Source organism: Phaethon aethereus (genome assembly GCF_964289735.1).
Source record: "Phaethon aethereus genome assembly, chromosome: 10".
NCBI classification, from domain to species: domain Eukaryota; kingdom Metazoa; phylum Chordata; class Aves; order Phaethontiformes; family Phaethontidae; genus Phaethon; species Phaethon aethereus.
Genome location: NC_138586.1, coordinates 13992086 through 14017291, shown reverse-complemented (window position 1 = coordinate 14017291; position 25206 = coordinate 13992086). Strand labels below are relative to the sequence as shown.

General features: G+C 47.8%; 2 protein-coding genes across 4 annotated transcripts; one reads left to right on the top strand and one right to left on the bottom strand.

The window, feature by feature from the left end:
* Nucleotides 1-223: 223 nt before the first annotated feature.
* Nucleotides 224-3279, bottom strand: SNX12 (sorting nexin 12; the record flags this gene model as incomplete). Of its 3 annotated transcripts, none has more annotated exons than XM_082003955.1 (4): nt 224-384; nt 895-1019; nt 1243-1338; nt 3115-3279. In XM_082003955.1, the coding sequence occupies 4 exons, from the start codon at nt 3277-3279 to the stop codon at nt 282-284; spliced, it is 489 nt and encodes a 162-aa protein (XP_081860081.1). In that variant the 3' UTR covers nt 224-281. The 3 variants fall into 3 exon arrangements, with proteins under 3 accessions (XP_081860081.1, XP_081860082.1, XP_081860083.1); XM_082003956.1 differs by having other exon boundaries at nt 3127-3279; XM_082003957.1 differs by having other exon boundaries at nt 3181-3279.
* Nucleotides 3280-4299: 1020 nt separating this feature from the next.
* FOXO4 (forkhead box O4) lies at nt 4300-16900 on the top strand (the record flags this gene model as incomplete). The annotated part of the gene is made up of 2 exons (XM_082004296.1): nt 4300-4689; nt 15677-16900. The coding sequence occupies 2 exons, from the start codon at nt 4300-4302 to the stop codon at nt 16898-16900; spliced, it is 1614 nt and encodes a 537-aa protein (XP_081860422.1).
* Between the last annotated feature and the right edge of the window lie 8306 nt (nt 16901-25206).

The following is a 25206-nucleotide window of genomic DNA, read 5'->3' as shown; positions in this document are numbered from 1 at the left end:
CAGCTCCTACACCATAACGCCATAAGCAAGTTCCTGCTCCACACCTATTCACATCTGCCCCTAGGTGTGGGACAACACACTTGCATAAATCTTCATACCTTTAGGCCAAGACCACAGCCCAGTAGAACAAGCTGCTGCCAATTACAAAAGAGGAAAATACTGAACAAACTGGGAGGTTCAAGAGAGGAAAAGCTGGTTCAGAGAAGACAGATTTAGTGTAAAAATAAATGTCATTTTTGCAGGAGGCAGGGTGAAATGGAGGAAGACAGTGCCAGGTGCTCCTACTGGCGCACTTTCCCTGGGACATAATTCCTATCAATAGTCTCCTCTTGCAGGAACATATGTAAGCAGCGTTCGTTCTGTGCCAGTGGGTGTCCAGCAATTCTGGGGGGGGGGAAAAAAAAGAATCAGATGTGGAGGTTAGCACAGCTGCCACCGAGACACCCACACCTCTGCTCTCTGTAGGGCATGAATAAGGCAGCTCTCCTCGCTAACAACAGGCAGCCAGCTCCAGGCACACCCGCCCTGGGCTCAGGCCAAGGTCACCAGACGGGTGTGCAAGAGGGTCAGCAAGAGGTGCTGGAGCAGAGGATGTTCCCTCCCACACCATGCCCTTCAGCAGGGCATGAGCATCCTGAACCAATGCTACCCTGTCAGTGGGTCTCTGCAGCACAGCTATTCTGCTAATATTTGCTTTACTTTCAGAAGAGAGTGCTGACCACTCAAGGCAGGACTTGCTTCATAACTGTGGTTTCATTACCTGGTTGCAGGCACCATCCTTCAGCACTGCACCTGCGCGCAGCAGATCAAGGCTCCTTCCCAGTCAACCCACAGCCCTCTTCTACCACCAGTGGCCAGAAAGGCAGCACACAAAACCCAGGACATCAAGCTTACTTGTTTATAAACTGTTCTAGTCCCTGTCTCCGCTCCTCAATGAAGGACTCCTCAAAGATGCCTTCATCTCCTCGGAAGGGAAGCTGTCGTTTCAAAGCTTTTCCAGGCAGTGGTGGCACTACAATCTGAAAACACAGAATCACCCTGTCAGCAGAATGAGAATGGTCACCTGCAAACGGATATCCTTTGCTGTTTGACACTCATTTCCAGCTCCATTACATTGATAGAGATCAAGCCCCGACAGCTGCCCACCACCACAGCCTCTCTTCTGGGCAGCTCAAGATTATTGTTAGAACTGTTCCCATATGTCCTGGTTTCAGAAGTAGGCAGGTCTGAGTCAGGCCTCACCTTACTGTCTCGTTCCAGCTCATTTTTCAGCCATTCGAAGTCACTGTATCGTCTCCTCACACACGACTCCTTCAATTTGAAAATTGGGAGGTTTGTCTGTAATGAAGAGAAGTAGTTAATTTGCAGGTTGCTTTGGAAGCCAGATAGTATTTCAACATGTAACTGAAACCTGCATTTAGAAAACCAAGGCCCGTGAGAAGGAGGCATCATGAGAACACCCAGCTGCTTTATTCAGGACAGAGCACAACCAACTAAGCCCTTCAGAATCAAGCAAGCACTTGCCAGGCTACTCAGAGCCAGCCATTCCCTCCCCCTCAAGTGACTATTTCAGGAACACACATCCTCCCAGGGGTGCATGCTGGAACCAGGGTTTGCAATAGAGAAGGCTGATTTTTTTTTTCCCCTGAGTTCACTCCATTTTGAAGTGATCTACAAGAGAGCTTCACAGCAGCCTGCAGAGCATAAGAACCTCCAACCCAACACTGGTGTTTCCAGGGAAGAACTAAGGGGAGAAATCTTGTCCCAGCAACTGTTCAAGGCCTGACCTCATGCTACAATCTTCTCTCAGAACAGATCTCCTACCCTAACAGGCAAACAGCTTTTTCATATCTGGCTTGTGTCACTGGAGGAACATGCAGCAATTCTCCACCCTTCTCTGCCACTAGAGTCTAAAGCTACAGTAACTTCACCTTTACCCTATCAACACAGCCTGAAGCGTTCAAGGAACTGAGGTAGCAAAACCTTCTGACAAGCAGCACCCAGATGAACACAGGTATTGCTGCAACATGTTTAACTATCTTCTTATGAGGTCTGCAAAATAAAATCAGTTGCTCTCAAAGCATCTCTGCAAGATCTAGTTTCAGTGGGGCTAATAGGTTCCCACTGCCACCTCCCAAGCACCCTTTGGCAGGCTGACGGAAATCAAGTGTCAGAACAGAAAAAAGCAAACACCCAATATTTCTGAAAGGCAGTGGAGACTTAGCAGCTAAATCATGCTATGAACAGCAGTCAACACCAGCACCGTAACATATACTAAAGGTGGTTTGTTTCAGGGGAAGCTCAATTTTACTTCCTTCAGCTAGCAGATGCAGAGGTGTGAAGAGGTCCGCAGTTCGGTTTGGTTAAGGCCCAGTGAACAGAACCTTGCAAGAAGTGCTCAGCCTGCTACACACACTCCTGGATCATGGGCTCTTTGTAAAGCGATCAAGTTGACTTGGAAATGTTAGGCAGACTACACTGTGACCAGCTCCCAAGATACCACTAGCTATCTTTCCTCCCCTGCTTGAGATAACCAGCTGCATGCAGTCATGCCCTGCTCGGCACCCATCCAATGGTGCCCAAGTGCCAGGCCTGGGGCTCTGAAGCGGAGACACGAGTGGGAGCCTGCTGAGGCAACACCCTCCTTGTCCTTGTGCATACCAGCCCTCACAGGATGCCGAAGGGCCCCGGCAAACCCACCAGCTGTGAGTGCTCTGACCTTGAGCCCTGGCCCGTCGGAGAGCCGCAGGCAAGCTGCCAGCCGCAGCCCAGCACTGCCCGGCTGGCAGGGCCGGAGGGGCACCTCCCCGGCCCCCCACGGCCGCAGACAAGCACAGCCCCTGCCTGGACACCCCGAGCCCTCGGAGCCCGGCCTGGGCTGCACGAGGCCGCTCTGGCCGGGCTCCCTACGGCACGCACCGCCTCTCCCCCGCTCCGACCGCGCTCAGTCGGAGCGGCGAGACCGCCCCGGCCCCGAGGGCTGCCACCCCTCCCCGGGCCGTACACTCGGCCACCGGGCAGCCCAGCCTCGCCTGGGCCCACGCGGGGCTCCGCGGCCCACGGCGGACCCCGAGGCCTGCCCACCCACGCCCGCAGGCCCCACGGGGGCCGCACCCGCATCCGGAGCTCGTAGCTGGTGTATCTGGCGCGGCCCATGCCCACGGTCTGGGGGTTGAAGATGTCGATCTCAAGAAAGTTGCTCGGCGGCCCGTACGCGTCCGTCAGGTCCTGCGGCTTGGCGTTCAGGCGCCGGGTATCCGCCACCGCCGCCTCCGACATGGTGGTGCCGCCGCCGCCCCGCCCGGCCCGGCCCGCCCGCTGCCGCAGCCCGCCCCGCCCCGCCCGCGTACGACGTGACGTCGCCCGCCCGCCATCTGCATAACGCGGCGGGTATCCAGGGTTCGGGGCCCCTCAGCCACCGCCCCCATAAGCGCAGAGGATATTCAGGGCGCGGCGCACACTACGGCACGGCCCCGGGACCTGCACGCCGGCCTCGCTGTCGACGCTGCCCCGCGTCGCCTGGGCCGCTTCAGCCGGGCTCCCGTAGGGCGCTGTAGAGCCGAGGCCGAGTCGGCCGCACCGGGCGCCTTGGCTGGAAACCGGGGCGCGGGGCCGAAAACATACATAGAGACTGCGCCATCCAGCGTCCTGGGCAGGGCCAGCCCCGGGCGCTGTATGGTGCAGGGAGTGCTGGGGCCCCGGAACCTGGTTGCCGCAGTTCTGATGAACGGATTGGGACCGGGACACGGGCCCGTCACGCCTTGCGCTGGGGCGTGTCCCGGAAACGGGCTCCTGTCCGTGACGGGGGCAGCACTCCTGGGCCTACACACCGCAAAGTGGCGCGGCACACTCTCGTGCGGGCAAAGGAGCGGCTCCCTCCATGGGGCTCCCGTCCGCGCGGGATCACCAGGCTCGCAGACCGCCAGGACGGTGCGCGGAACAGAGCGGGTTATGTAAGCGCGGCCACCGCTGTGCCCGCTGGGAGCTGTAGTCGCGGGGGTGCACCGCCTGCCACGCTCACTCTTCGGTGCCACGCCTCCCCGCCCCTCCGGCGTGGAGCACGCTGGGCATTGTAGTCCCTTGGCCGGGCCTGGCCGCCCGCCGCCGCCCCGCCGGGACTACCGCTCCCGGCGTGCCCCGCGTGCGCAGGCGCAGGGCGCGGCGCTGCTCCCTGGTAAACAGAGCGGCGCGGCAGCGGCGGGGCCTGGGTCTCACAAAGGGGTGGTGGGCCGGGCCGATGCGCGGCGGCGGAGCGGCTCAGACTCGGTGGCGGCGGCAGCAGTGCTGAGGCGGGCGCCCATGGCGGAGGCGGGCGGCGCCGCCGCGGCGCCGGACATCGACCCCGACTTCGAGCCGCAGAGCCGGCCGCGCTCCTGCACCTGGCCGCTACCGCGGCCTGAGCTGCCGGCGGAGGCGGGCGGCGCGGCGGGCGCGGCGGAGGAGGGCGCAGGCGGCGTGGCGGCGGGGCCCGGGCGGGCCGAGGGGGCGCGGGCGGGCGGCGCGGCGGCGCGGAAGGGCGGCTCCCGGCGCAACGCCTGGGGCAACCAGTCCTACGCCGAGCTCATCAGCCAAGCCATCGAGAGCGCCCCCGAGAAGCGGCTCACGCTGGCACAGATCTACGAGTGGATGGTCCGCTCCGTCCCCTACTTCAAGGACAAGGGCGACAGCAACAGCTCCGCTGGCTGGAAGGTGCGCGACGGGCCGGGACGGGGCGGGGAGGGTCAGGCCTGGCCTTCAGTGGGGCGCCTGCGGTGTGGCGGGGCGGGCTGTGCGGACAGGCGAGGAGCGGCTGCCTGAGGCGCCTTCCCGCTCCGCTGCTGCCGAGCTGAGGCTGCCGCCTGCCCCGGCCAGCGGCCTTCCCCGCCGCGCAGCCCCGCGCTCACCTGTGGCTCCTTGTCCCCGGCCGGGCGCTGCGCACTCGACGTTGGTGCCTGGGGCTCAGCCTTACTAAAAGCCGCTTGGCCGGCGCAGGTTTGCCCGCCCGTGAGTGCGAGGGACGGTCTCCTCAGACCCAGCGCAAGCTCCGGCTCCGCGCAGCCGGAGCAGAGAGGAGTGGGCTTCTTCAATTCGCCGCATGTTTACGGCGTGGCCCTGTGAGGCTGCTTCTTGCGCCCTTTGCGTTTGGAAAGTTTTCCAGGGAAGGAAGTTTCTTCCAGGAAGAAGCCTTTCCAGTTAAAAGGCTGTAGCTAAGCTTCTGTGCAAGACGAAGCATCAATGGAAGCGGTTTTAAATACAAGGTCGCGGTTCTTTGTCACGTGACTGTGCTAAAGCTCAATATAAATAACTGTTTCATAGCAGGCATTCTTGGCGTTCAGGAGGCTCCCCTTAAAAAGGGTGCTGTGTCCCAGAGCAGTGCCAGTGCTGTGGCGTGCAGGGGCTGGGGACCTATGCTGGAGTTCAGAAAAGGGAAAGCAATATACTGCTTTAAAGTCTCAACATTGTCTTCTCTTGCTCTGGAAACAGGCATGTGTGAAGTTCTATGAAAGGAGCTAAACTCCGTTTCCGTCTTCTGCAGGTGGCAGCCTGGTGTTCCCATTCTTTTTAGTCAAATGAACTCCAGCAAAGAGAAAGGAAGATATGAGAGCTGGCTTGCTAAATAGTCCCGCAGGCTGTCCTGATACATTGCAGTGGATGCCATGGTGACTGGAGTCTGAAGAGTGTGATCTATTGCTGTCACTACAGACTGGAATTACACTTAATGCCACACTCTTGTTTGTAGCGTACCTCTCTGTCTGCAGTGTTGGTTAGCAGTGTGTCCATGCCGCACTTCTGCAGCAGCTTGAGACAGTGTGGTTTGGGGCTTCCGTGACTCCAGCCACGCGTTCCTCTGCCTGTGTGACCGAGCAGTAAGTCAGCACAGAGAGTTAATTTTGAAAAGAAAAAAAAAAAAAGATAGCTTTTTCTGGTAGGCTAGCTTTCAGCTGGCTCAGCTCTCTGAAGTGGCACACCATGTGGTTGCATGAGTGCAAATGTTTGCTCGAGAGAGGGTAGGAACGTGGTGAGAGGGATGCAGCTGTCACAGCTTAGGCTGGCAGAGGTTGATACAAAACTTTTCACCTTTCATATTTATCTGGCTCACTGACAGTTCCTAGAGAGTGCACACAGTTTGACTAAAATCTACTTCCCCCCCGCCTTCCTTTGTGCAGGTTGAATTCTCCTTATTAAGTTCTGATTTGGGGCAGTGCTTGGGTACATTTTCTTTCCCTTCAGAAGGTTTGGTGGTCTCACTGGAAGATAGTTCTTTCTTCCTAGGAAGCTAGCTGTGCTATCCTGGTGCTGCTGCTGCTGTGTAGAGTCACATTATTTTGGCAGGCAGTTTATGAAACTCGTGCATTTTCTCTTCAGGAACGTGTCTGTATCTATTTGGCAGTAGTGCTTGAGTCTGAAGTTCAGTGTGGCTTCTGAAATGCATCTCCCAGATATGGTGGTGAAGGTGGAATATAGTGAAGTGTCCTGACAGACTGGATGCTGGAATAGGTAGACATCTGGCTTGATTCAGTATGGCTGTTCTCTTTTTATCTTCATTCATGTGTAACAGGACTGTCGGCCTTTGGTTTTACTCTGTGTTTTAATCATATATCACTTTTGGGAAATGTACAGTGGGATTTAACTCGCAGAAAGGCAGAGTTGAGAATTTGTGCACATAGGAGGGTTGAGGTCCCTTCTCAGATGCTGTTGCTGTTCTGTGATGACTTTTCAGTGTGAAATTAATTTGCAGTTCTTCAGCCTGGGAAAGGACTAATTCAGGCTGGCTTTAGTAGGGACAGTAGAACAGAAACTATTTGCCAGGGAAGATGAGGGAGGGCAGAATGACAGCAGCTGTGGTGGGAGTCAGCCTGCCTTATGATTAGGGCAGTTTAAAACCCTTGACTTTAACCAGCAAGCAGAAAACCATCGTAGAAATACAGTTGAAACTGTTTAAATGACAGGGGGAAACTCTCATAAAAACTTGTTTTAATTTTTAACAAATACTGTCAAAGTTTGGATTGGTATGTAGGGGGTATGTGGTTAATCTTACGTGCCCAGGACAGGCAAAGGGAGCTGTGGTATATTCCCTTTGCTCCGTTTTATTCCCTGCTCACTCTCTCAAATCCTGTTGGCAGGGCTTGGCAGGATGCATGCCCCATCACGTGTAACCACAGAGCTCTGACTTCTTATCGTTCTTTGTGTTAACATACAGTCGTACAGATTTGCAAGAGGTTTTGTTTGTTTTACTTACTTTAGTCTATTTGTATCAAGGTGCATTCGATGAAGGCAGGTTAGATGTTTACAGTTTTAAAGATGTGGAGTCAATCAAATCAGTTCAATTTGATTTTGTGGACTTAGAGTAAATTTAATAGGTGTGTGTTTTATATTTAAGACAAACTGAATAAATAAAAGATGTCTCTTCAGTTGAGGAATTGGACCTGCTTGGTTTTTTGTTTTCACTGTCCCTTGTTGGTTTTAAAGCTGTGAAGCTCTACTTGCATCTTTTTTTCAATTTGTAAAGTAAAGGAAAAACTTCTTGAGTTGTCTTAGCTTTATTGATTTCTCAGTTCTGAACTGAATGAGTTTGGATAAAGGCAATTAATGTGGAGCTGCTGCTAAATGCTAGTGTAGCATTTTTATGCCTGTTAAGATACTACAGCTCCTAGAGTTCTAGTATTTCTGTGGTGTTTGGGCAGACCATACTGATAATACGTCCTATTTGTATGTAAGATAGTTTTAATAGAGAATTTTAAATGGGAAATTAAAAGAAACATGTCTTTAAAAACTTTTTTAAATCTACTTTAGTTAATATAAAACACACAAAACTCATTGTTGCTTCATAATTACTTTACAGCTGTCCTACTCCCCTATACAATTGGGGGAAATACAGCTGTTAGAGTCTGCCAGGGTGTAACCTCTGTGAATTCCGGAAGAATCTATGTTTTCGAGGAAGGTGGTGTTTGCTGTTCTTGAACTGCTTCAAGCGCTTTGTAAAGGACAAATTTGCTGGGTGCGCAGTCTGTCCTTTTCCCTGGAGTAATTCAGCTGAAGTTAAGAATTAACCAGCCTGAAAGGCAGAAGTGTCCTTGCAGGGGTGTGTCGCAGGGCTGCTTTGTAATCCTCCCCTCAGTGCTCTGCAAGCTGCTCTGTGGATAAGAGGATAGTTCCTTCTGGCTTTGAGATTACTTGGGGAAGGAAGGTGTTGAGGGTTTTGAATAAAGTAGAAGTGCATGAACTCCGCTGAAGCAGTTTGCACTGGCTATTGCATTTCTTACGTCCGTGAGTGTGGGCAACTTTGACGCAGTGAGGAGCAACGTGAAGGACTGGTCTTTCCCAGTGAAACATGCTGTATTCTCCCAAAGCTGTTGTCTTTCCCCTTGTAGGAACAGAATGAACTTTAAAGCCATGCTTTTCACCCTCCAAATACACTTCACTGAAGCAAAATTGGATGTTTCCTATGCGTGCAGTGTAAAGGAAAGAACAAATGATTCTGCAGTATTGCATTAGTTGTAGGAAGCTGAAGTCACATGTTTGCATTCTGGTACTTTGCATTCACTTTGATTCAAATGCGTACATGTATATACACATGTGCAACAACTCAGGTAACTGTATGATGAGTTAAAAATTACCAAGCATTCTGCTTGTCTGAAACAGAAGGTCTCATCCATCTGTGAAATTCAGCTAGCTCTTAATCTTTATTACAGTGGGCAGCATTTTACTTTAAACCCTTCCATTCCCTGCTTGTGTTATGCATATTGCCTGTAGTTGATGTTAACTGTTGAGCAGATGGGATGGGAGATCTGTTTGAGGGTCCTCAGGTGCTCCCTTATGTGTACCCTGCAGTTCAGTTTGTGATGATGGCGACTTCGCTGGCTTCCAGTGCCACAGTGCTGGTTCTGAAGGTCCCTTGTCTCTCCCAGAGATGAGGATGTCTGATCTCCTGGCAGAGCATGCATGGAGCACCCTCAGGTTGGAGCAGCTGCTCCTCCTATGGCCCTCTGAAGCTCCTCCATGAAGGAGTAATAGACCAGCAGACAAAAGCAAGCCTGTCCATCTTCTGGACTATTTCTGAGGTGTTGCAGCTGGTCGCTTCTGCCAGGTTATTCTTATGCCTTGCAAATAAATTCCAGTTCAGTGGATACATAATTATGTGAAAACCTCTTTTGCTGAAGATGAAAAGTTCATCATTCCTTGGCATGTTGACTACTGTTCAGCCAGCCTTTGGTTTTGTGTGTTTGTTTTTTTTCCTGTTGTCAGATTTACAAAAAGCAATGGTCAGTTCCTAAAATAGTCACATTAACCGTTTGCTTATATTCATCTGGACTGTGCTGGAGTGACCCTGTATCCCTGAAGATTTTTTGTCTCAGACTTGTCAGAATCATAGCTTCTTAACATGGACAGGTAAGGACCCAAATCACTATCAGAAGAGCTTTCTTTAATTTAACAAAGGAACCCTTTATCTGGAAAGGAACATCTGGTGGGAGCACTGTACACAGGTTTGCTTTTGACTTTTGGTAGTGCTAATTTCAAGATGGTGGTTTGAGAAGACATTAAAAATATTTCCCTGTCTTTGTTCACTGAGGCATAACTGACTTGATGCTACAAAACAAAAGGAAACATAAAAGTTAAACTCAGCATCTTAGCTCTGAGCAAAGTATAATTCTGCCTGGTGCAGGTTTGTGCATAGGGGAGACACAGTTTAGAATCTGGATCTCTCTCTGCGGCACAAAACCATTGACCTCGGTCTGTGAAGAAAGAAGGCTGCTTTCTATTGACCATGCTGAGAAAGCCCATAGTGTTTACTCCTAAGTTCACATGCCTAGAGTTATACAATTTCCATTCTGACACTAAAAATGAGGAATTGAGCATTCTAAATCAAACTGGAATAGTGATGTCATTGCTGTCACCGTTGGTACTTAAGTTCAGTTAATCTTTAGTGGTGTTGTAGGTGCTGCTTTCTATTAAGTTGGGGTTATTTTGGTTTCTTGGAAGTTGCTGCCCTGCAAGAGGAGGGACGGTCTGGTTGTTCGAATCCAGAGTAGGTGGGTGTGGGTGGAAACTGCTGGATTCTCGCCATTACCTCATATACCCCCAAATGTGTTCATGTGGCATTAGCAATGTGCTTAATCCTGGCAGCAGGGAGATGGATGTTCTCTCTCCCAGCTCGTGACAACCTAGCTGGGTTTCCTTAAAGCAGGGAGGGAAATAATACACAAGCTGCATGACATTTGTTCAAAGGCTGTAGTGAAGAGTCTTGCATGGGAACCTGAGGAGCACAGGTGGGTTTTGTCTATCAGTCTTCCATTTAACAGAATTTTCTACCTTTTAATCCCCTTAGTCCTTAAATGATCTGGCCACAGCAAGTAGTCTGGCCTAGGTGTGATCCCAGTGAGGAGGGAGGAAGGCAGCTGGGCATGGCAGGATTTTTTGGATGGGAGGATGGTGAAGGTTGTGGAAAATGAGGCCAGTGGCAGTGCATAGGAGCAGGATTACGGCATGAGTGTGGGGTCACCAGGTGTCTTATTTTTCAGGTGGGATAAAACTTACGAGTGCTCAACTGTGGTGAAGGCCCACCATTGCAATGTAGTGACATATACTTAGCCCTCGTTAAAGTGACATTAACAGCCTCTTCTCCCAAACAGGTTGAAATGCCCTGAATAAGTATGGAAGTGCAAGATATTTTTTTTTTTTTTTCATTTGAAACTCTATAGTGTGTAGCTGTCCCCCTCGCTTCTGGTGAAAGTTCATCTGCCCCATGCAATGCCAGTCAAATTACCTGAAGATTTTGCTGCTTCTCTTTCCTGCTCCTTGCCAGTTTGTTCTGGAAGGCTGCTTTGCTGAAAGATGATTCCTTGCAGCATGGCTTAATTTTCCAGGCAGTACTTGGAGAAGGACTTGGAGAAGGCTGCTGGTATTACTTGTTCCAACAAGTTTCTTTTGCTCTATCTAATCCTAAACAGCTTTTGTTATATATGCCTGCCTGTCTTAGTAAACTTGTAAATTGCCTCAGCCTTTGCTTTTTAAAGACCTAGGATTTTCTTCTTCTGGGCTACCATTGAAAGATTACAGAAAGGAAAATGTTATTCCTAAGATACAGCTCCCCAACTACTGAGCTTGACATCTGTGCTCACGTGTGCCTTCTGGAAGGGGATAGCTGGGGAAATGTTTTAGCTCCCTGGCTCTGGAGCAGTTGTTTACTTGCTGGAGTGTAACTTTGCAAAATCGCTGCAACAAAGACTTTCCCCTGAAGCCTTCAGAGCCAAGTGAGTGCTGAGACAGGCACTGACAAATGCAGCAGGCGGGGCGTTCTCCCCTTGCAGCCTCCCAAGAATGCCATGGCAAATGATAATTCGGCACAATTATAGGCCTGGCTTTGGAACATGGCCCTGTGCTGGGATGTGACCATGTTCTTTGTATGCCTCTGAGGCAGTGAGAGAGTATTACAGGCAGCTGCAGTGATTGCGTATCTCTCCCCCCCCTTGCCCTGTCATCACTCATTCTTGAGAGACTTTTTGTTAAGAAATCTGGTGCCTCTGTGGTTTGTAGTAGAAACTTGATGTTTCCCAGGAGAATGTCCCTGGTACTAGGGAGCAGTGACTGAAAATCCAGGCAAATGTGGGCAAGAAAATTTTCAAGGATAGCTACTGTTTCTTGTGTCTTTCTCATGATAGCTTGTGCTTGGCCCCAAGCCCTCTGCTAGCACAGTTTATGTACCGCTGCTGCTGCATGGACAAGCTCCTCTGGGCAGGGCACAAGAGCCTCCTTCTGCTCCTGTCACATTGGTGCTTAGAAGAAAGTACATCACAGGAGGGTGAGTAAGCTTGTTTTTAGTGTGAGCAATCTTAAAGTCTGAACAGACCATCCTGAATGTTCTGACCTGATCTGAGTAAAACTTCAGTTTTGTGGTAGGTAACCTCAATCTTACCTATAAAGCTGTGTAGTCGCCTGGAAAGACTGTCACTGGCATTCTGTCTTCTGTATGACCCACTTGTGCATTTTCCATAGTATATCGGTGTCTATGGCAGTAGTTCAGCAGGCTGACTGGGTGGGATAATTGCTTGGTTGTGCTGCTAGCTCCTGTGGCTAATTCCTAATCCTGAGACTACAGCACCGTTCGGTGCTGGGCAGGGTCTGCAGCAGCACTGATACTGGTGTGGGGGCAGGCCTGGTACAATGGCAAGGTGTGTTCCTGCCCTTTAAATAGGGCTAGGAGATTTTATCAAAGAAGGAGACTTAATGTTGTGTAAACTGAGATTTAGGAGATAGTTTGTGTATGCTGCTAGCCACACTTCTGTGGCTGGTCCATATGTCCTAGCTTGCACGCACAGTGGTTGGGATCTAGTGAACAGTCCACCCTTCAGTGTACAATAAATGCATCTAGCCAAACTTTAATTTTTTTGCATAATGTCTATCATCAATTTCAGAATGGCTGTGTCTGAATGTGGTTTACAGGAATAATTTTTGATCTGTGATGGATTAGAGACACAGACTGGCTTTTTTTTTTTTCACTGCAATACTTAACATATAGCCATAAGAACCTCTATAAGATATCTGAACAAACAGCAATAACCACCCATAGCTAGTTGTTGAAGAGATCCCTAAGTCTTTGAAGGATTCCTGCCTGTGCCTCTTCCTTCCTTCAGGTCATGCTTCTTTACAGTCAAAGATGTTGCAGAGCCAAGACCTTGTGTGGGTTGCAGGTGCTCATACCAGCTGGGATCCTCCCACACTGCTGAAGCTGAGCATCTAAGAAGTTAATGTCATCTATATGTTTTTGGTTTGAGTTGCTTAACACCGAGAAAGGAAATACGTCAGGGTTGCCTGGGTGACTGAACTCTGTTATTTCCTCTCCTGTCAAGTTTGACCTGGAGTTCTGTGATTATTTCAGCATAACTGATTTGTCCCTCACTTTCTCAATGAGATTTGAGTGTATCCTCCATATGTTGCTTATATTCAATCATTGTAGCAGATGCGTTCTTGTGCTGGGGAGCATGTGGTATGCAAGTGTGACTCTCTTGTGCTTTCTCACAGCTGGTAGGTGGTTTGGTTCAGTTCGGTGGTTCTCACAGCACCAGGCTGGTAGGTGCATCGGTTCAGTTGTATTTTGGGTCTCTGTGGACTCGAGTCTCCAGTATGCAGGCAAGCTCAGTCATGCAGGTGTGTTACGGCTCGGGGTGCTGCAGCTGTGGTGGTGAGCTGCCTCAGACTCTGCAAGGAGAGGTGCGAAAGTGGTAATTTTAGGCACTGCAGTTTTGACAGCAGTTAACCCTAATGTAAGAAGAGTTTGGGTTCTTCTCTGCCTCCAACCACATGTTCTGTTCCCTTGCTCTGTTTTCAGTGTTTGACCCCCACAGTGAGGTAGTTCAAAAAACAGGCAGAGGCAGGAAAAGTAATTTTCAAGGAAGGATAGGGCTGCTTTTTGGTTGGGTTAGCTCTCTGAACCAGCTGATAGGGTCACAGATGCTTATGTTATGGGAGGAAGGGAGTTTGAAGATGAGGAAGGAAGGAGTGGTACAGCAAGTATCTGTTTCTACAGCTATTAGCTGCTATGTCAGTTTAGCAGTAATGTGTAAAAGCATTTTGAGACTGTTTCATAAAAGGTACCAGGCTTTGCAGATCTGTGTTCATGTGAATCCTAGTCTTATTCCAAAGGTGTTTTTCAGCCAAAGAACTAGAAAACTAGTTACTAAAATTGTCACTTATGACACCCAAAGTGGTGTTAATTTTCTTGAGGTTTCAGTGTAACTGAAATGCTTGCACCAGTGCAGTGTGCTTTTGCTGATGCAGGAATTAAAACCTGGCATGAGAAGAAAACAGAATAGAGTTAGTTGTGAAATTTTGAAATCCTGACCCTGTTGGTTTAAAGTTCCATTTTAGCAAATGGAACTAAAAACCAGGTGGTTATGAGACTCCAAATGTATACTGTGTGCAAGCTACTGGCTGATTCCTCATGGGACTGGGTGTCATGAGTTCACAGATCACTTTCAGGAGAATAAATGAAGAATTAGTGAAAACCTAGTGGTTCTTAATTGCTGCAGCAGTATGCATTCAAAGTCATGCACATTTACCTAGGAAAAGAGGGGGGGAATTCTTTGGAAATTAAAGCAGCAGCCTTCCAGGAGACAGGGTACCAGTCTGAATTACTTTTTTCAAGACTTGAAGGAAAAGAAAGCTTTATTTAGAGAAGATGCCAGGCAGAAGTGTTGCATAGCTATTACTGTGAACAACTCAAATAATAAAACTATGCAAGAGCATTGACTGACACATGTTACATGAGGCCCTGGCTCCACAGTAACCCTTGGGGTGCTCTCTGAGTAACAGCATATTTATCCTTTGATGCCCATCACAAAATGCAGCCAGTCTTCTCCAAGTCCTCAACAGCCAAAGGTTAAAATTAAAGCTAATGCAGAATGATTCTCACATCTCCTTCCCTCTCCATGAAAACTTTCCACTTTGCCTGTATTGTTTATCTACATTTGGTGAGGAGGCCAAAATTAGTGTGGTGAGGACTTGTCCAAGAGGAAAAGGGTGGGGAGAGGGAAAGCAGAAGGCAGGAAAGAACTGTGTTCAGAGGTGGTGGGAAAGGGTGATGAAAGCACAGTTAACTTTGTTCAGAATTAAGAGAGTATGCATGAAAGCTGAAGGCTGTTATATACCTTTTAGTTATATGAAAAAGGTGGTATTCTTGGACCACTGTTATGCTACCAGTGTAGCACCTTTTAATGATGTGTAATTTGACCAACTGAACAAATTAAATGCAAATATCAAACAAATGCATGACACAGGCCTCAATGGGAGTTTATGGAGGATCTGCTCAAACAAAGAAATTATTGCTTGCTGATTCTAAAATACCAAGGAGTTTATCATTGCAGGATGAAAATTCAGTTTGATGATGGTGCACGATATGTTAGCTTGCAGTTTCCAGCAAAGCTAAACAAAAAGAAGAGAGTTGGGAGAGGCAAGGAGTGTGTGCCTTGCCAAACAGAAAGATGGGAGAGGCTAAAACTGGCATGTACTGTGTGGGAGTACACTACCTGCTTAACATATTACCCTATTAGAAATGCACACGGAGGAAGGTGCTGCCTTCTTGCAGAGCGAGGCTGGCAGGCTCCAGGGTTACTAGGACTCTTGTTCTACAAAGTTTCTCTCGTTTTGGGATGAATATGGTAATGGGTGTACTGAATTAGAAGTGTTTCACCATTTCTCTTCACCCAGAGTGTTTGATTCACTGCTATGCTGTGCTCAAATCCATCTGAAAGCTAATCATATAAAAATTAAAAACTTCAGCCAGGCTTATGCTGGCTATTGGGGTTGGCAGAAGGGTGGGAGCAGCATTAGCTCAGATTCAGTTAGGCTCATGTTGAAGTTGCAAGCTGTATTTGGGAATATGCTTACTTGCTCTGTGGTATGCTTATTTTTTGCAGATTCTGTATGGTCTTGAAAAGTTCTTTTGTGTTAGTATTTTGCTAGTTGGAAGCTGCTAGTTATCATGGTAGTTTCACCCTTGGTACTGCAGCGGGACATGGCACTGCTTGCCTAGTGCTGTCAAGCATGTTCAAGCAGAAATAGCAGTTTTTAATTAGTAGGTCTTTGTTATAACTTTCTTCTCTAGATACTGTCTGAATGCGTTTATGCTTGTGAGGTTTCTAGGTGGGAGGTGTGTCAACTGTCAGGTCCTCATATCTTGTATTTTATTCTTTTTTTTCAGAACTCTATTAGGCATAACCTGTCCCTGCACAGCAAGTTTATTAAAGTCCATAATGAAGCCACAGGGAAGAGCTCTTGGTGGATGCTCAATCCTGAGGGTGGCAAAAGTGGAAAAGCACCAAGAAGAAGAGCTGCCTCCATGGACAACAGCAGCAAACTTGCGAAAGTCAGAGGTAAAACATCCAAAAAGAAGCCTCCTCTCCAGTCTGCTCCCGAATCCACTGCTGACAGTCCTGGCTCCCAATTCCCTAAGTGGCCTGGGAGCCCATCCTCAAGGAGCAATGAGGACTCTGACGTGTGGAACACCTTCCGGCCTCGAACCAGTTCCAATGCAAGCACCATTAGTGCCAGGCTCTCTCCTATCCTGACAGAGCAGGATGACCTCCATGATGAAGAGCTCCTTCCTTCTCTAGTGTACTCCAGTGCATCCAGCAATGTTCCGCCAACTGTGACTGAGGAGCTTGAGCTCATCGATGGGTTAAATTTGATGTCTCCCAGCTCATCTGTGTTATCTACCCAGCAATCTGCCTCAAGTGGTCAGATCCAGAGAGATTCCAGCTTTTCCTTGCGGAGCCCAAATGCAGCTGGTCAGACCACTACTTTTGGTAATTCCCTGTTTAACCCTGTTGATATCTCGCTGCAAAGTTCTGTCAGCCATTTCTCTGCCCCTCAGACCTTGGAAGCTCTTCTGACACCCAGCTCTCCGCCTCCAAGGGATGTTATGATGACTCAGGTGGATCCAGTTCTCCCGCAGACTGGTAACAGAATGAGCAGCCGAACTCTTCTGCTTCTCGGTGGACAAGCCACCCAGAGTAAGATGAGCTCAGGCAATCCACGAGGAAAGCCTACAGAGCAGCAGGCAGAACCAGTCGGTGCCAGTGTTTTGCCATCAACGCTTCCTGTAGTAACATCTCCTCAAAACACTGCCAGCATCACCAGTTTGAAGGCTCCAGTTTCTGCAACAACTGCCCAGTCAGTCCAGCTGGGCAGTCCACTGCTTCTTTCTTCTGCTAGCCCTGCTCCCTTGGGATTGAACCAGGACAAGCTGCCCATTGACCTGGACGTTGACATGTACATGGAGAACCTTGAATGTGATATGGATTACATAATCAACAGTGAACTCATGGATGGAGAAGGACTGGACTTTAATTTTGAACCCATTCTGTCTACTCCCAGCTATCCCAGCACCTCGCAGGCCTCCAACCATACCTGGGTACCAAGTTAACTTCAGGAGCACAAAAAGGTAGGTGTAGTGATGTAATGCTACAGCTCTACAGAGGGAACAGCCCTGTCTGGGATGGTTCCTGTGCCCAACTCTGCAGCAAAGATACCTCTTTGCAATTGCAGGTACTCTTTGAGTAAAAAGCTTCTGGGAGAGCCCCATTCCCTTTTAGAAGGAGAAAAAGCTGTGTAAAGGTAGGTAGATTTAACTTACCAGATAGTAAACTCCTTTATGGAGTAGAGCAGCAGCTTGAATGAAACTCCTGTTGTCTCTTGTTACCAAAGATGACTGCATTACAGGGTGTCAGTCTCTGCCATGCAATGCCCATAGCTCTGAAGTTGACATGAGAGCATATGCTGATTCCATAAATAAAGACATGATCCATACAGAACAGGTGAACTGACCCAATCACATGCTGTGTTTCTATCCAAGTTGTTGTTATCCTTGCAAAGTTTTCTAGTATGTGTGGTTGCAAAGCGTGTCTGTGTCATAACTGCCTGCTTTTGCACTGTGTGTAGCAGGGCAGAATCACTCTCAGTTACCCTCTGCCCTTCCCTTATCTGGGATAGTGTCTGTAAAGTCTGGTAAGACGGTTCATCAGCATTGACTACTGAATTGCTTATGTAGCCATTATTGGAATGGGAATGGGAAACAGGAGTATGCAGTGTGGATGGAAATGGAAGGAGGAAGAATGCGTTAATGCTATCCCATACAGAGGAAAGCTGCCTCTTCAGCGATCTTCGATTTGCACAAAAATTTCTAGAGTCAGTTTGGCAAATAGTGTATGTGAGGTCAAGAGTTAAAAATGTCTTATTCTCTGAGGGTGCGACACCCTGATTTGAAGCTCTTTAACCACTGGGTCAGTTGAAGAATTAGAGAGATGGAGCTGAAGGGATACTTGGAGCTCAGTTAGCTAACAGAAAATAGACAGTTTCTTTTATGGACTGGAACATAGGCTGGGTATTGGTTGGAAAGTGGAAGTCTTGCCAAGAATATTTCCTGTTAGGAGGCAGATAGGGTATTTGTAGTGTTGCAAATTTGATCCCTAACAGCTGAGCAGGCGGAACTAAGGCCAAATTGCAGATACTGCTTCAGTTGTGGGAAGCCCTTGAGCTTCAAAATGATGGAGCTGGAGTGAAATGATCATGTGCTTGACCTTAATACTCTTTCTTAGGCACCTGAGTAACCTGGAGGTAGTTTGGACTAAGTGACCTATGGAGGCCTATTTCAGCCTAAATTTTCTGGTGATTTCTGCTGCTGTTCATGCTGGACACCAGATATTAAGTTAAATATTTTTCTGCTCTGCCCCAGTACAGCCATTCTAGACAAGTGTCTTGGGTATAGACAAAGTGAAATGCTGTCCTTTGAGCCAGTGGTACTTAAACCCTGTGAATGTGTTGATACACCACTAGATATTGTCTTTTTAAACACAATTTAACTCCCTCTTATTCAAAGACCCACCACACTGCTTAGGATTTCATTTATTTGTAATGTTGTTCTGTCGGTACTTAACAGATCTCTTTACCATAGAGAGAGGGAGGATCAATGAAGCTTTTCTGTTTCATTATGGGGTTTTTTAGTCTTGTGCATTTGTTAACTGTGCTCTTGCTGAATTACTAAGTGGCTGTCTTAAATTGAATAGCCTAACTTCAGGTGGAGTATGGAAACTCAGTTTTGATTTCAAAGACAAATTTGGTTAACAAGACATTGGCCTCCTTCATTTGTGTTAGGATTGTGTGTGAGTTAGTGATAGAGGCTATGGCCTTTTGAGCAGTGTTTCCACTGAATATTGTTCTGAGCTTCTGTGGTGGCTTTTTTTTATGCCATGCTAGGGCAGGCCATCATATTTGGGGAATACATCAACTTCGCAGGGGTGAAATGTTTTTCAAAGGAGTGTTTTCAAAACACATGCAAGCTGTCCTGCAGTCCTGGGTGCATTAATTACCTGGGCTGGATAGACAAGACCTCTGTCTACAGAATACCAGCTATGGAGATTTTTTCTTTAAGAGTATAAAGCAGAGAAGCTGAGGGAATGCTACCTTTATCAAAGGGTAGCATCTAGTACTGGTGAAGATGTGTCTATAATCAAATGCTTAAGAGGGAGAATGTGAGCTCTTAACAGCATAGTTATGTTCTTGTTCCATATTATTATTCCATACTTAGCACATTAATTGCTTAATCAAAACAGAGAAGGTATCTGATGTTAAAAACCCTGGATTTGCATTGTTCCATGTGAGAAGTTGAAGTGATATTTTCTGGGAAATAATGCTAGACACATGCTCGCTAAGAAAGAAGTGAGATCTGGAACAAGTTCTGAATCAGTATTGTGTTTCAGCAGAAAGCATAGGTCCTACATGCCTCTCTGAACAATTCTTAACAGCGGTACTGCGCTTGGAAAAGTGATGCCCTGTTCAGCAGGCTTTGTTTCAAGCCTTTTATTCTGTCCTTAGATTGTTTGCTTTTTCTGCGCTTTGCAAACCTTTTTCAGAATCCATGGAGGGGGATGAAGGGGAGCTTTTTCCCTAGAGGAGAGCAAGTACTGTGTAAAACGCTGCCAAGACAGAGAGGTGGGTCAGGTTTCTAAGGAAAGGAGGAACAGGGTGCGTGTGGAGGGAAATAGGAATGTTCCTGGAGGCCAGGAGGGACTCTGAGAAAAGAAGGCGGAATGTTTTCTCCAATTTACAAGTTCCAAAAACAAGTAAGCACAGACATCAGTGTCTGTGAGGAGGTCAAGATTGTGTTATGTCTCCCTTCTCTGAATCTGTTACTGCAGCGAGTTGTTAGGGTCCCTGTTTGGAAATCACTGTTCAGGGAAAGCATGGCTGCCACTTCATGTTGTTCCACGGTGTGCCAGGCTTTTTTCCATTCATATCCTTTCTGTGAATGTGTGTTCCATGTCAAATTCATATTGGCAAAAGCTACTCTGTGATGACTAACCTAAAGCTGTCCTGAGTAGTTACTGTGGGCTTGACCTGTAGCCTTCTGGGTCAGTTATGGATGTAACGCCAAGTAAAAACCATTCATCAGTGAATGCCAGCAATCACACTGATTTGAACAGCCAGAATGAAACTGGAGTTGGGGAAATACTTCTCTTGCAAGCAAGACAAGATCTTTAGGAATGAGTACTTAGTCTCTCTGCAGCACTTGGGAAGACACAAGCTAGTTGATGTTACCCATGGTGCTCAAAGCTGACACGACTATCCCCTTCTTGCAACGTAAATGCTAAAGAGCTTGTCCACAGCTTTACCAGGAGTCTGTTTGAACCCTGTCTCTCTTGGAGATTAGATATCAAACATTGAAACTTTGCCCAGCAGCGATGTGACACCCACAAACCTAGCTATTAGCCACCAGGAAAGTCTGTGTGTGAATACTTTCCTTGATTAGGAAAAATAAAAATTCTACAATTTCTGCTGCTGTTGCCTGGTACCTGTGGCTCACTCAGTTGTAAGCCTGCCATTCACTGGTTAAGGCACTGGGTGTGTAAGCCCTACAGAGTGACTTAAGGGAGCCTTTGTGAGCCAGGTCATGGAAGGGGTAGCCACAGCTGGAATTAGACTGTGGCATGCAGGTGCTCAATCCCAGGCAACCACTCTTGCCTTCAGCACTTAACCAAGTGTCCTCCATTCTGGTCCTGGGAAGTGTGAGTGGCCACCCATCTGTCTCTGGGCAGCTCAGGGACTTTGGGCTTGCTCATCTACCTCTATGTTTGGTATTTCTGCAAGCCAGTAGGAGAAATACCTGGGAACAGAATTGCCTCTTTTGTACAGTGGTACAGTTTGTGCCTCATTGGCGAGCGTGAAGTCCATCTACTCTCTGGTGGCCATTAGTTAATGATCTTTAGTTGTTCAGTGAGACTCCCTGTAGCTTCATAGCGTGGAGAACTCTTCATCCCTTGCCCAGCTTGGTCTGGACTCATGTGTTTCTTCATGTGCTCTATCTAATTCCCTTTGGCCCAAACACTGTATTTTTGTCTACCAGAGCATTAATAAATAAATAAAACAGTCAGGAACTTGCAGTTTCCCAAAGTAGCCTGTTGCTCTGGCTTCTGTTTTAAGTTACTGTCTTGTTCAGGGCTTCTTTCTTGTAGCTTCTTTCCCTTTCCGCAAGTTTATTTCATGTTCACTATTACTGAATGCAACTGATTGTATGCCCTACATTTATCTCAATATTCTGCCTTCTAAAGTGGATCATAGACCTACGGTGGAGGGTTTATGTCAATGTCTTAAGTCTGCTTAGACCTATTCCAAGGCTTGTTTGAATGAGTTGTGGCAGCTTTGTTGAGATGAGGCAAAAGACCTGAGAAGAGATCTTTAGACTTGTGGGGAATGAGACATCTAGAAATCCTGTACCTACCTACAAATAATTAAATATTTCTTTAAGTGGGTGAGCATAAACAGTTTTAGTGTGTGATCTCTGAAAATCCCTTCTTAGTCTTCTACCTACCAGTTGATATTTGTGGTTCCTTAAGGCAAAGAGTAATTTTCCTTTTCCTTGCTGCTTTCCTGCAAAGTCTCTGGTGTTAGCAGAGTCCTTCTTCAAGCCTCCTTATCTTGCAGAGCTTTGGTGCAGTCAGCTTACAGGAGGAGTACTTTGTGCTTTTGTTTTATCTTTCTGTCTCAATTGTACTCTGAAGCTTGGAGCTGAGCAGTTGCATATTCCACTTGACTCTCCATTGACCAGGGTCTTTTGTGATCTGTTTGTCTGTTGCTGAAAGTTGGCATTCTTTGAGCAGCAGGGGCTGATTGATCGTAATTAACTCCTTATCTGTGCATCCAGGATTCCCACTGAAGCTGAGATCTAACCATTCACTCTATTTTTCTTCTTCCTAGTGTCCTTCAGGTTTTGAACGTTGGGTTCTGACTTCACTTCCCACCCCTGGCAGAGAAAAGAATGGAGCACATTGGATTTGGTTTCCCTGCACACCACACCTTGGGCAGAAGGGGCTGCCCACCTGGGAAGAAGGGGCAACCTGCATCTGGCTGCAACAGGAAGAGTTTAAAAATAATAATCCTGTTATGTGCCACAGCTCTTCCTACAAACCTGACCCTGCCTTGGACCATCTGGAGAAATCCTGGGCTATACATGTCCAAAGAGGAGCCCTGGTAAAAACCTCGGCCAGAAGACTCCATGCCAGGCAATAGCATTTTCCCATCTGAAGAGTTGGATTTGCTGGAGGAACCTCTCAATGGTTATCCTCTCTCTGCTATGGCAGAAAGTCTCCCAGTGCCTTGGACTGGCAGAGGGCTGGCTCTGCTCTCACTTGGCTTGCCCTCTGGGGCAAAGTAGTTGGACATTTTCATTAAGCCACCAGACGTGCACTTGGTATCCCATGGACTTGCAGAGGAATTGGAAGGAGCTTGTTGGTTGAAGCCCTGTGGGAAAAGGGTGCGCTACTTCAGGGGCTGGTTTCAGTGTGCCCATCTCCGGAGCATCCATCGTCATTCTGCTGGGAAGGGTGGTGGTCATGGTGTAGAAGGCTTCCTCTTGTTCACCTGAGTGGAACAGGAGGACATTGGGTTTTTCACTGTGCCAACTGAGCCCCATTGAATCAGAAGCATGTTTTGAGAAGTCCTTATGCTGTTCTCAGCACTTTCCTGATACACCAGGCTGCTGTAAAATAGGCACAGGTGCTAATAGCTGTTTCTGGAACATAAAAACATCACTTTGGGTTTGTTTCTGATCTGTCTTGCTACAGCAGAGAAATGGAAAGCCTGGGTGTGGCCTTAACAGAGCCCTGGTTGCTTTTGAGAAGGGCATTTTCTATAGATGAAATATTTTTTTACTAATCTGGGAACTTTCTACAGTGAATATGAAGCCAATGTTAAGTGTGTCCCCATTAGGCGTATTAGGCATCTCTCCCTCTGAGAAGGTATCAGTGACAGACTTCTTTTTCAGAGCTGTAGTAGGAACAAACGCATTTGATGTTTGATAATGTATATGATGGAGGGGAAAGAATTGGCAGGTCCCTGTGGTTTCAAACCACCTTGGGGAAGAGTTGTACATTATTGTAATCTATATGTAAAACTAGCTGCAAATTACATAGAAGCTTTTCTAAACCTTTTTAAATATATATTATATATTTTAATTGAAAATGAGATTATTGGATTAAAAAAAACCACATTTGCTGCATCTGTTCCCTTGATACCAGATAACACTACAGTGTGGGAGGGGACAGGCCTATGGCACTTTGGGCCAAGAAGCTGAAATGTCATTGGAAAAGTGTGAAGGGCACCACAGTGTAGCTGGGGAGTGGCTGCTCTGCCCAGAACAGGCAGAAGGTGCTTGCATGGCATGGCATTCAGCCACAGCTACTCAGTCTCTTTCCTAGACTGGGCACTCCTGCCAAGCCAAGAGCATGGTGTTAGGGAATGCTAATCATTAACAGCGCGCTCATTCTCAACTAATCCCTTAAGTAGCTGGACTGCAGCTGATACATGGATAGATTCCCTAGTGTGCTAAGAAGACAGTGTGGACTGGATTGTGCTAGATCTGCTGACACTCTGGGTAGCCCTTATGGAGGGCATGATCAGTTGTATTTGGTAGCTCGCTATCTGGTTTCCAAAGGTTTTTGTTTTCTTGCTGAAGTTTCTGCTACTGCTGGGAAACTTGAAGCCTGTAGGCACGCCCTTGGGAATGTGCCTGGGATCCCGTCCTATCTCTTCATTCTTGCAGAACAGAAGCTAGGGGTCAAGGGGTTAGTTCAGAGCTGGCATGTTCCTGTCGCTTTTTTGGTGTTTGCAGTGGCAGGATCTGTGGGAGACATGGTGCTTTCATGGTGTTCTGGTAGGCTTGGTCTGGCAGAAAGCCTCTCCAGTCCTTTCTGAAGGTGGCGGTGGCTTCTGTTCAGAAGCTGTGAAGTGGCTTCTGTTTGTATCATGCAGTGCAATGAGCCACACTGTTTTGCCACCTTGTCTGCTCTGTTTTGATGGGTTTAATTTCATTTTCATTTGAGTGGAGATTGGAACAGGAGTGGTTTGTCTGGCTACCTGCAACAAGGAGTCTTCAACAGTCTTATCTTTAGCATGCTCTGCCATCAGAGCCTTTGAATAGTTTGAGAACCTTTGCTTTGAAGGCTGTTTTCATGGCAGACCTCATGGAGGTATGTTGCGAATTTACCCACAATCTGCATGTCTGGCTACACCTCGTGGTAACAAACAAAAAGGCAGATCCTAAGCTGGTATCCCAGGTCTTGCAGACTTGTCATGGATGCACATCCTCACTGCAGTTAGTTCCTTACACAAATGGATAGCTACCATTTCCACAAACAGCTGATGGCATGTGCCACACATAAGAACAGCTATTCTGGGCTGCAGCTAATAGATCTGGTGGGATTTGTGATATTTGGCACATGATATGCCACTATGTCAGCTTGGGCCCTGAGGGGAAATGAATCCCATGATCTCTAGAGCAAGCTGGTTGGCTGCCTGTGCTTCACAGCCATGTATCAAAGGACAAGACACTGGTATGTGTGATGATGTTCTATGTGAATCTCTAGCTCATTTCTCATGACAACGGAGCCCAAAGCAATACGAAGGACAATGTTAGAAACCAGTGCTTCAGATCTGCAAATCCATGGCGTGCCATTTCTGGCTGGGTTAGTCTGTGGAGAAGAAGTGCTGTCTTCAGGCTGTTCCAAGGTGTCCCCTAGGTGTGTCAGTGCTGGGGACCTGGCCTGATCCCTGGCTGCAGAGAGCCTGGCCCTGAGAACTCAGGTAGTGCCCTTGGGAGATCTAACATACTCTCTGCTAGTACAGGTCCTTTACCTGTTCCAGCTGAAGGAGCTGCAGCCGTGGTACACCTAAAGGCTCATCATGGTTGGTGCCCTACTGTATGAGTTCATAAGAGACCCTGTCCTTTTATTAAGGAGTCAAGCACCTATCGTCTTTTTTTTTTTCCCCCCCATACTCTGACTAGCCTCCTGGGGAATTGCCTGTCCTGGGGACAGCACTAGAGACAGGAGCACTTCTGGCTGGAGTCCTGCTGTACTGGTGTGCTGACAGTGACGTCTCTATCTTCGGCAGTCTGTGCGGGTGCTCTGTCTCCTCAAGACAACAGGAGCTGGCAGCGGTTGAAGAATCTCGAGAGTGCGGTAGTGCTAAGGATGGTGTTCAGAAGACTAACAACGGTGCTCTAGGAGTGCTCAATAAACCATGAATGTAATGTTGCAGTCTCAGGCAGGCAACTTAGGTTCTCATTTGTATGTGTAGCAGGATAGCTGGGATCATGGGCACGGAGGGCAAGGATGTGGAGAATTCAGGAGTTCTCCAGCCCATTCTCAAAAAATTTCCTTTTCAAAAACCTTGAGCTTT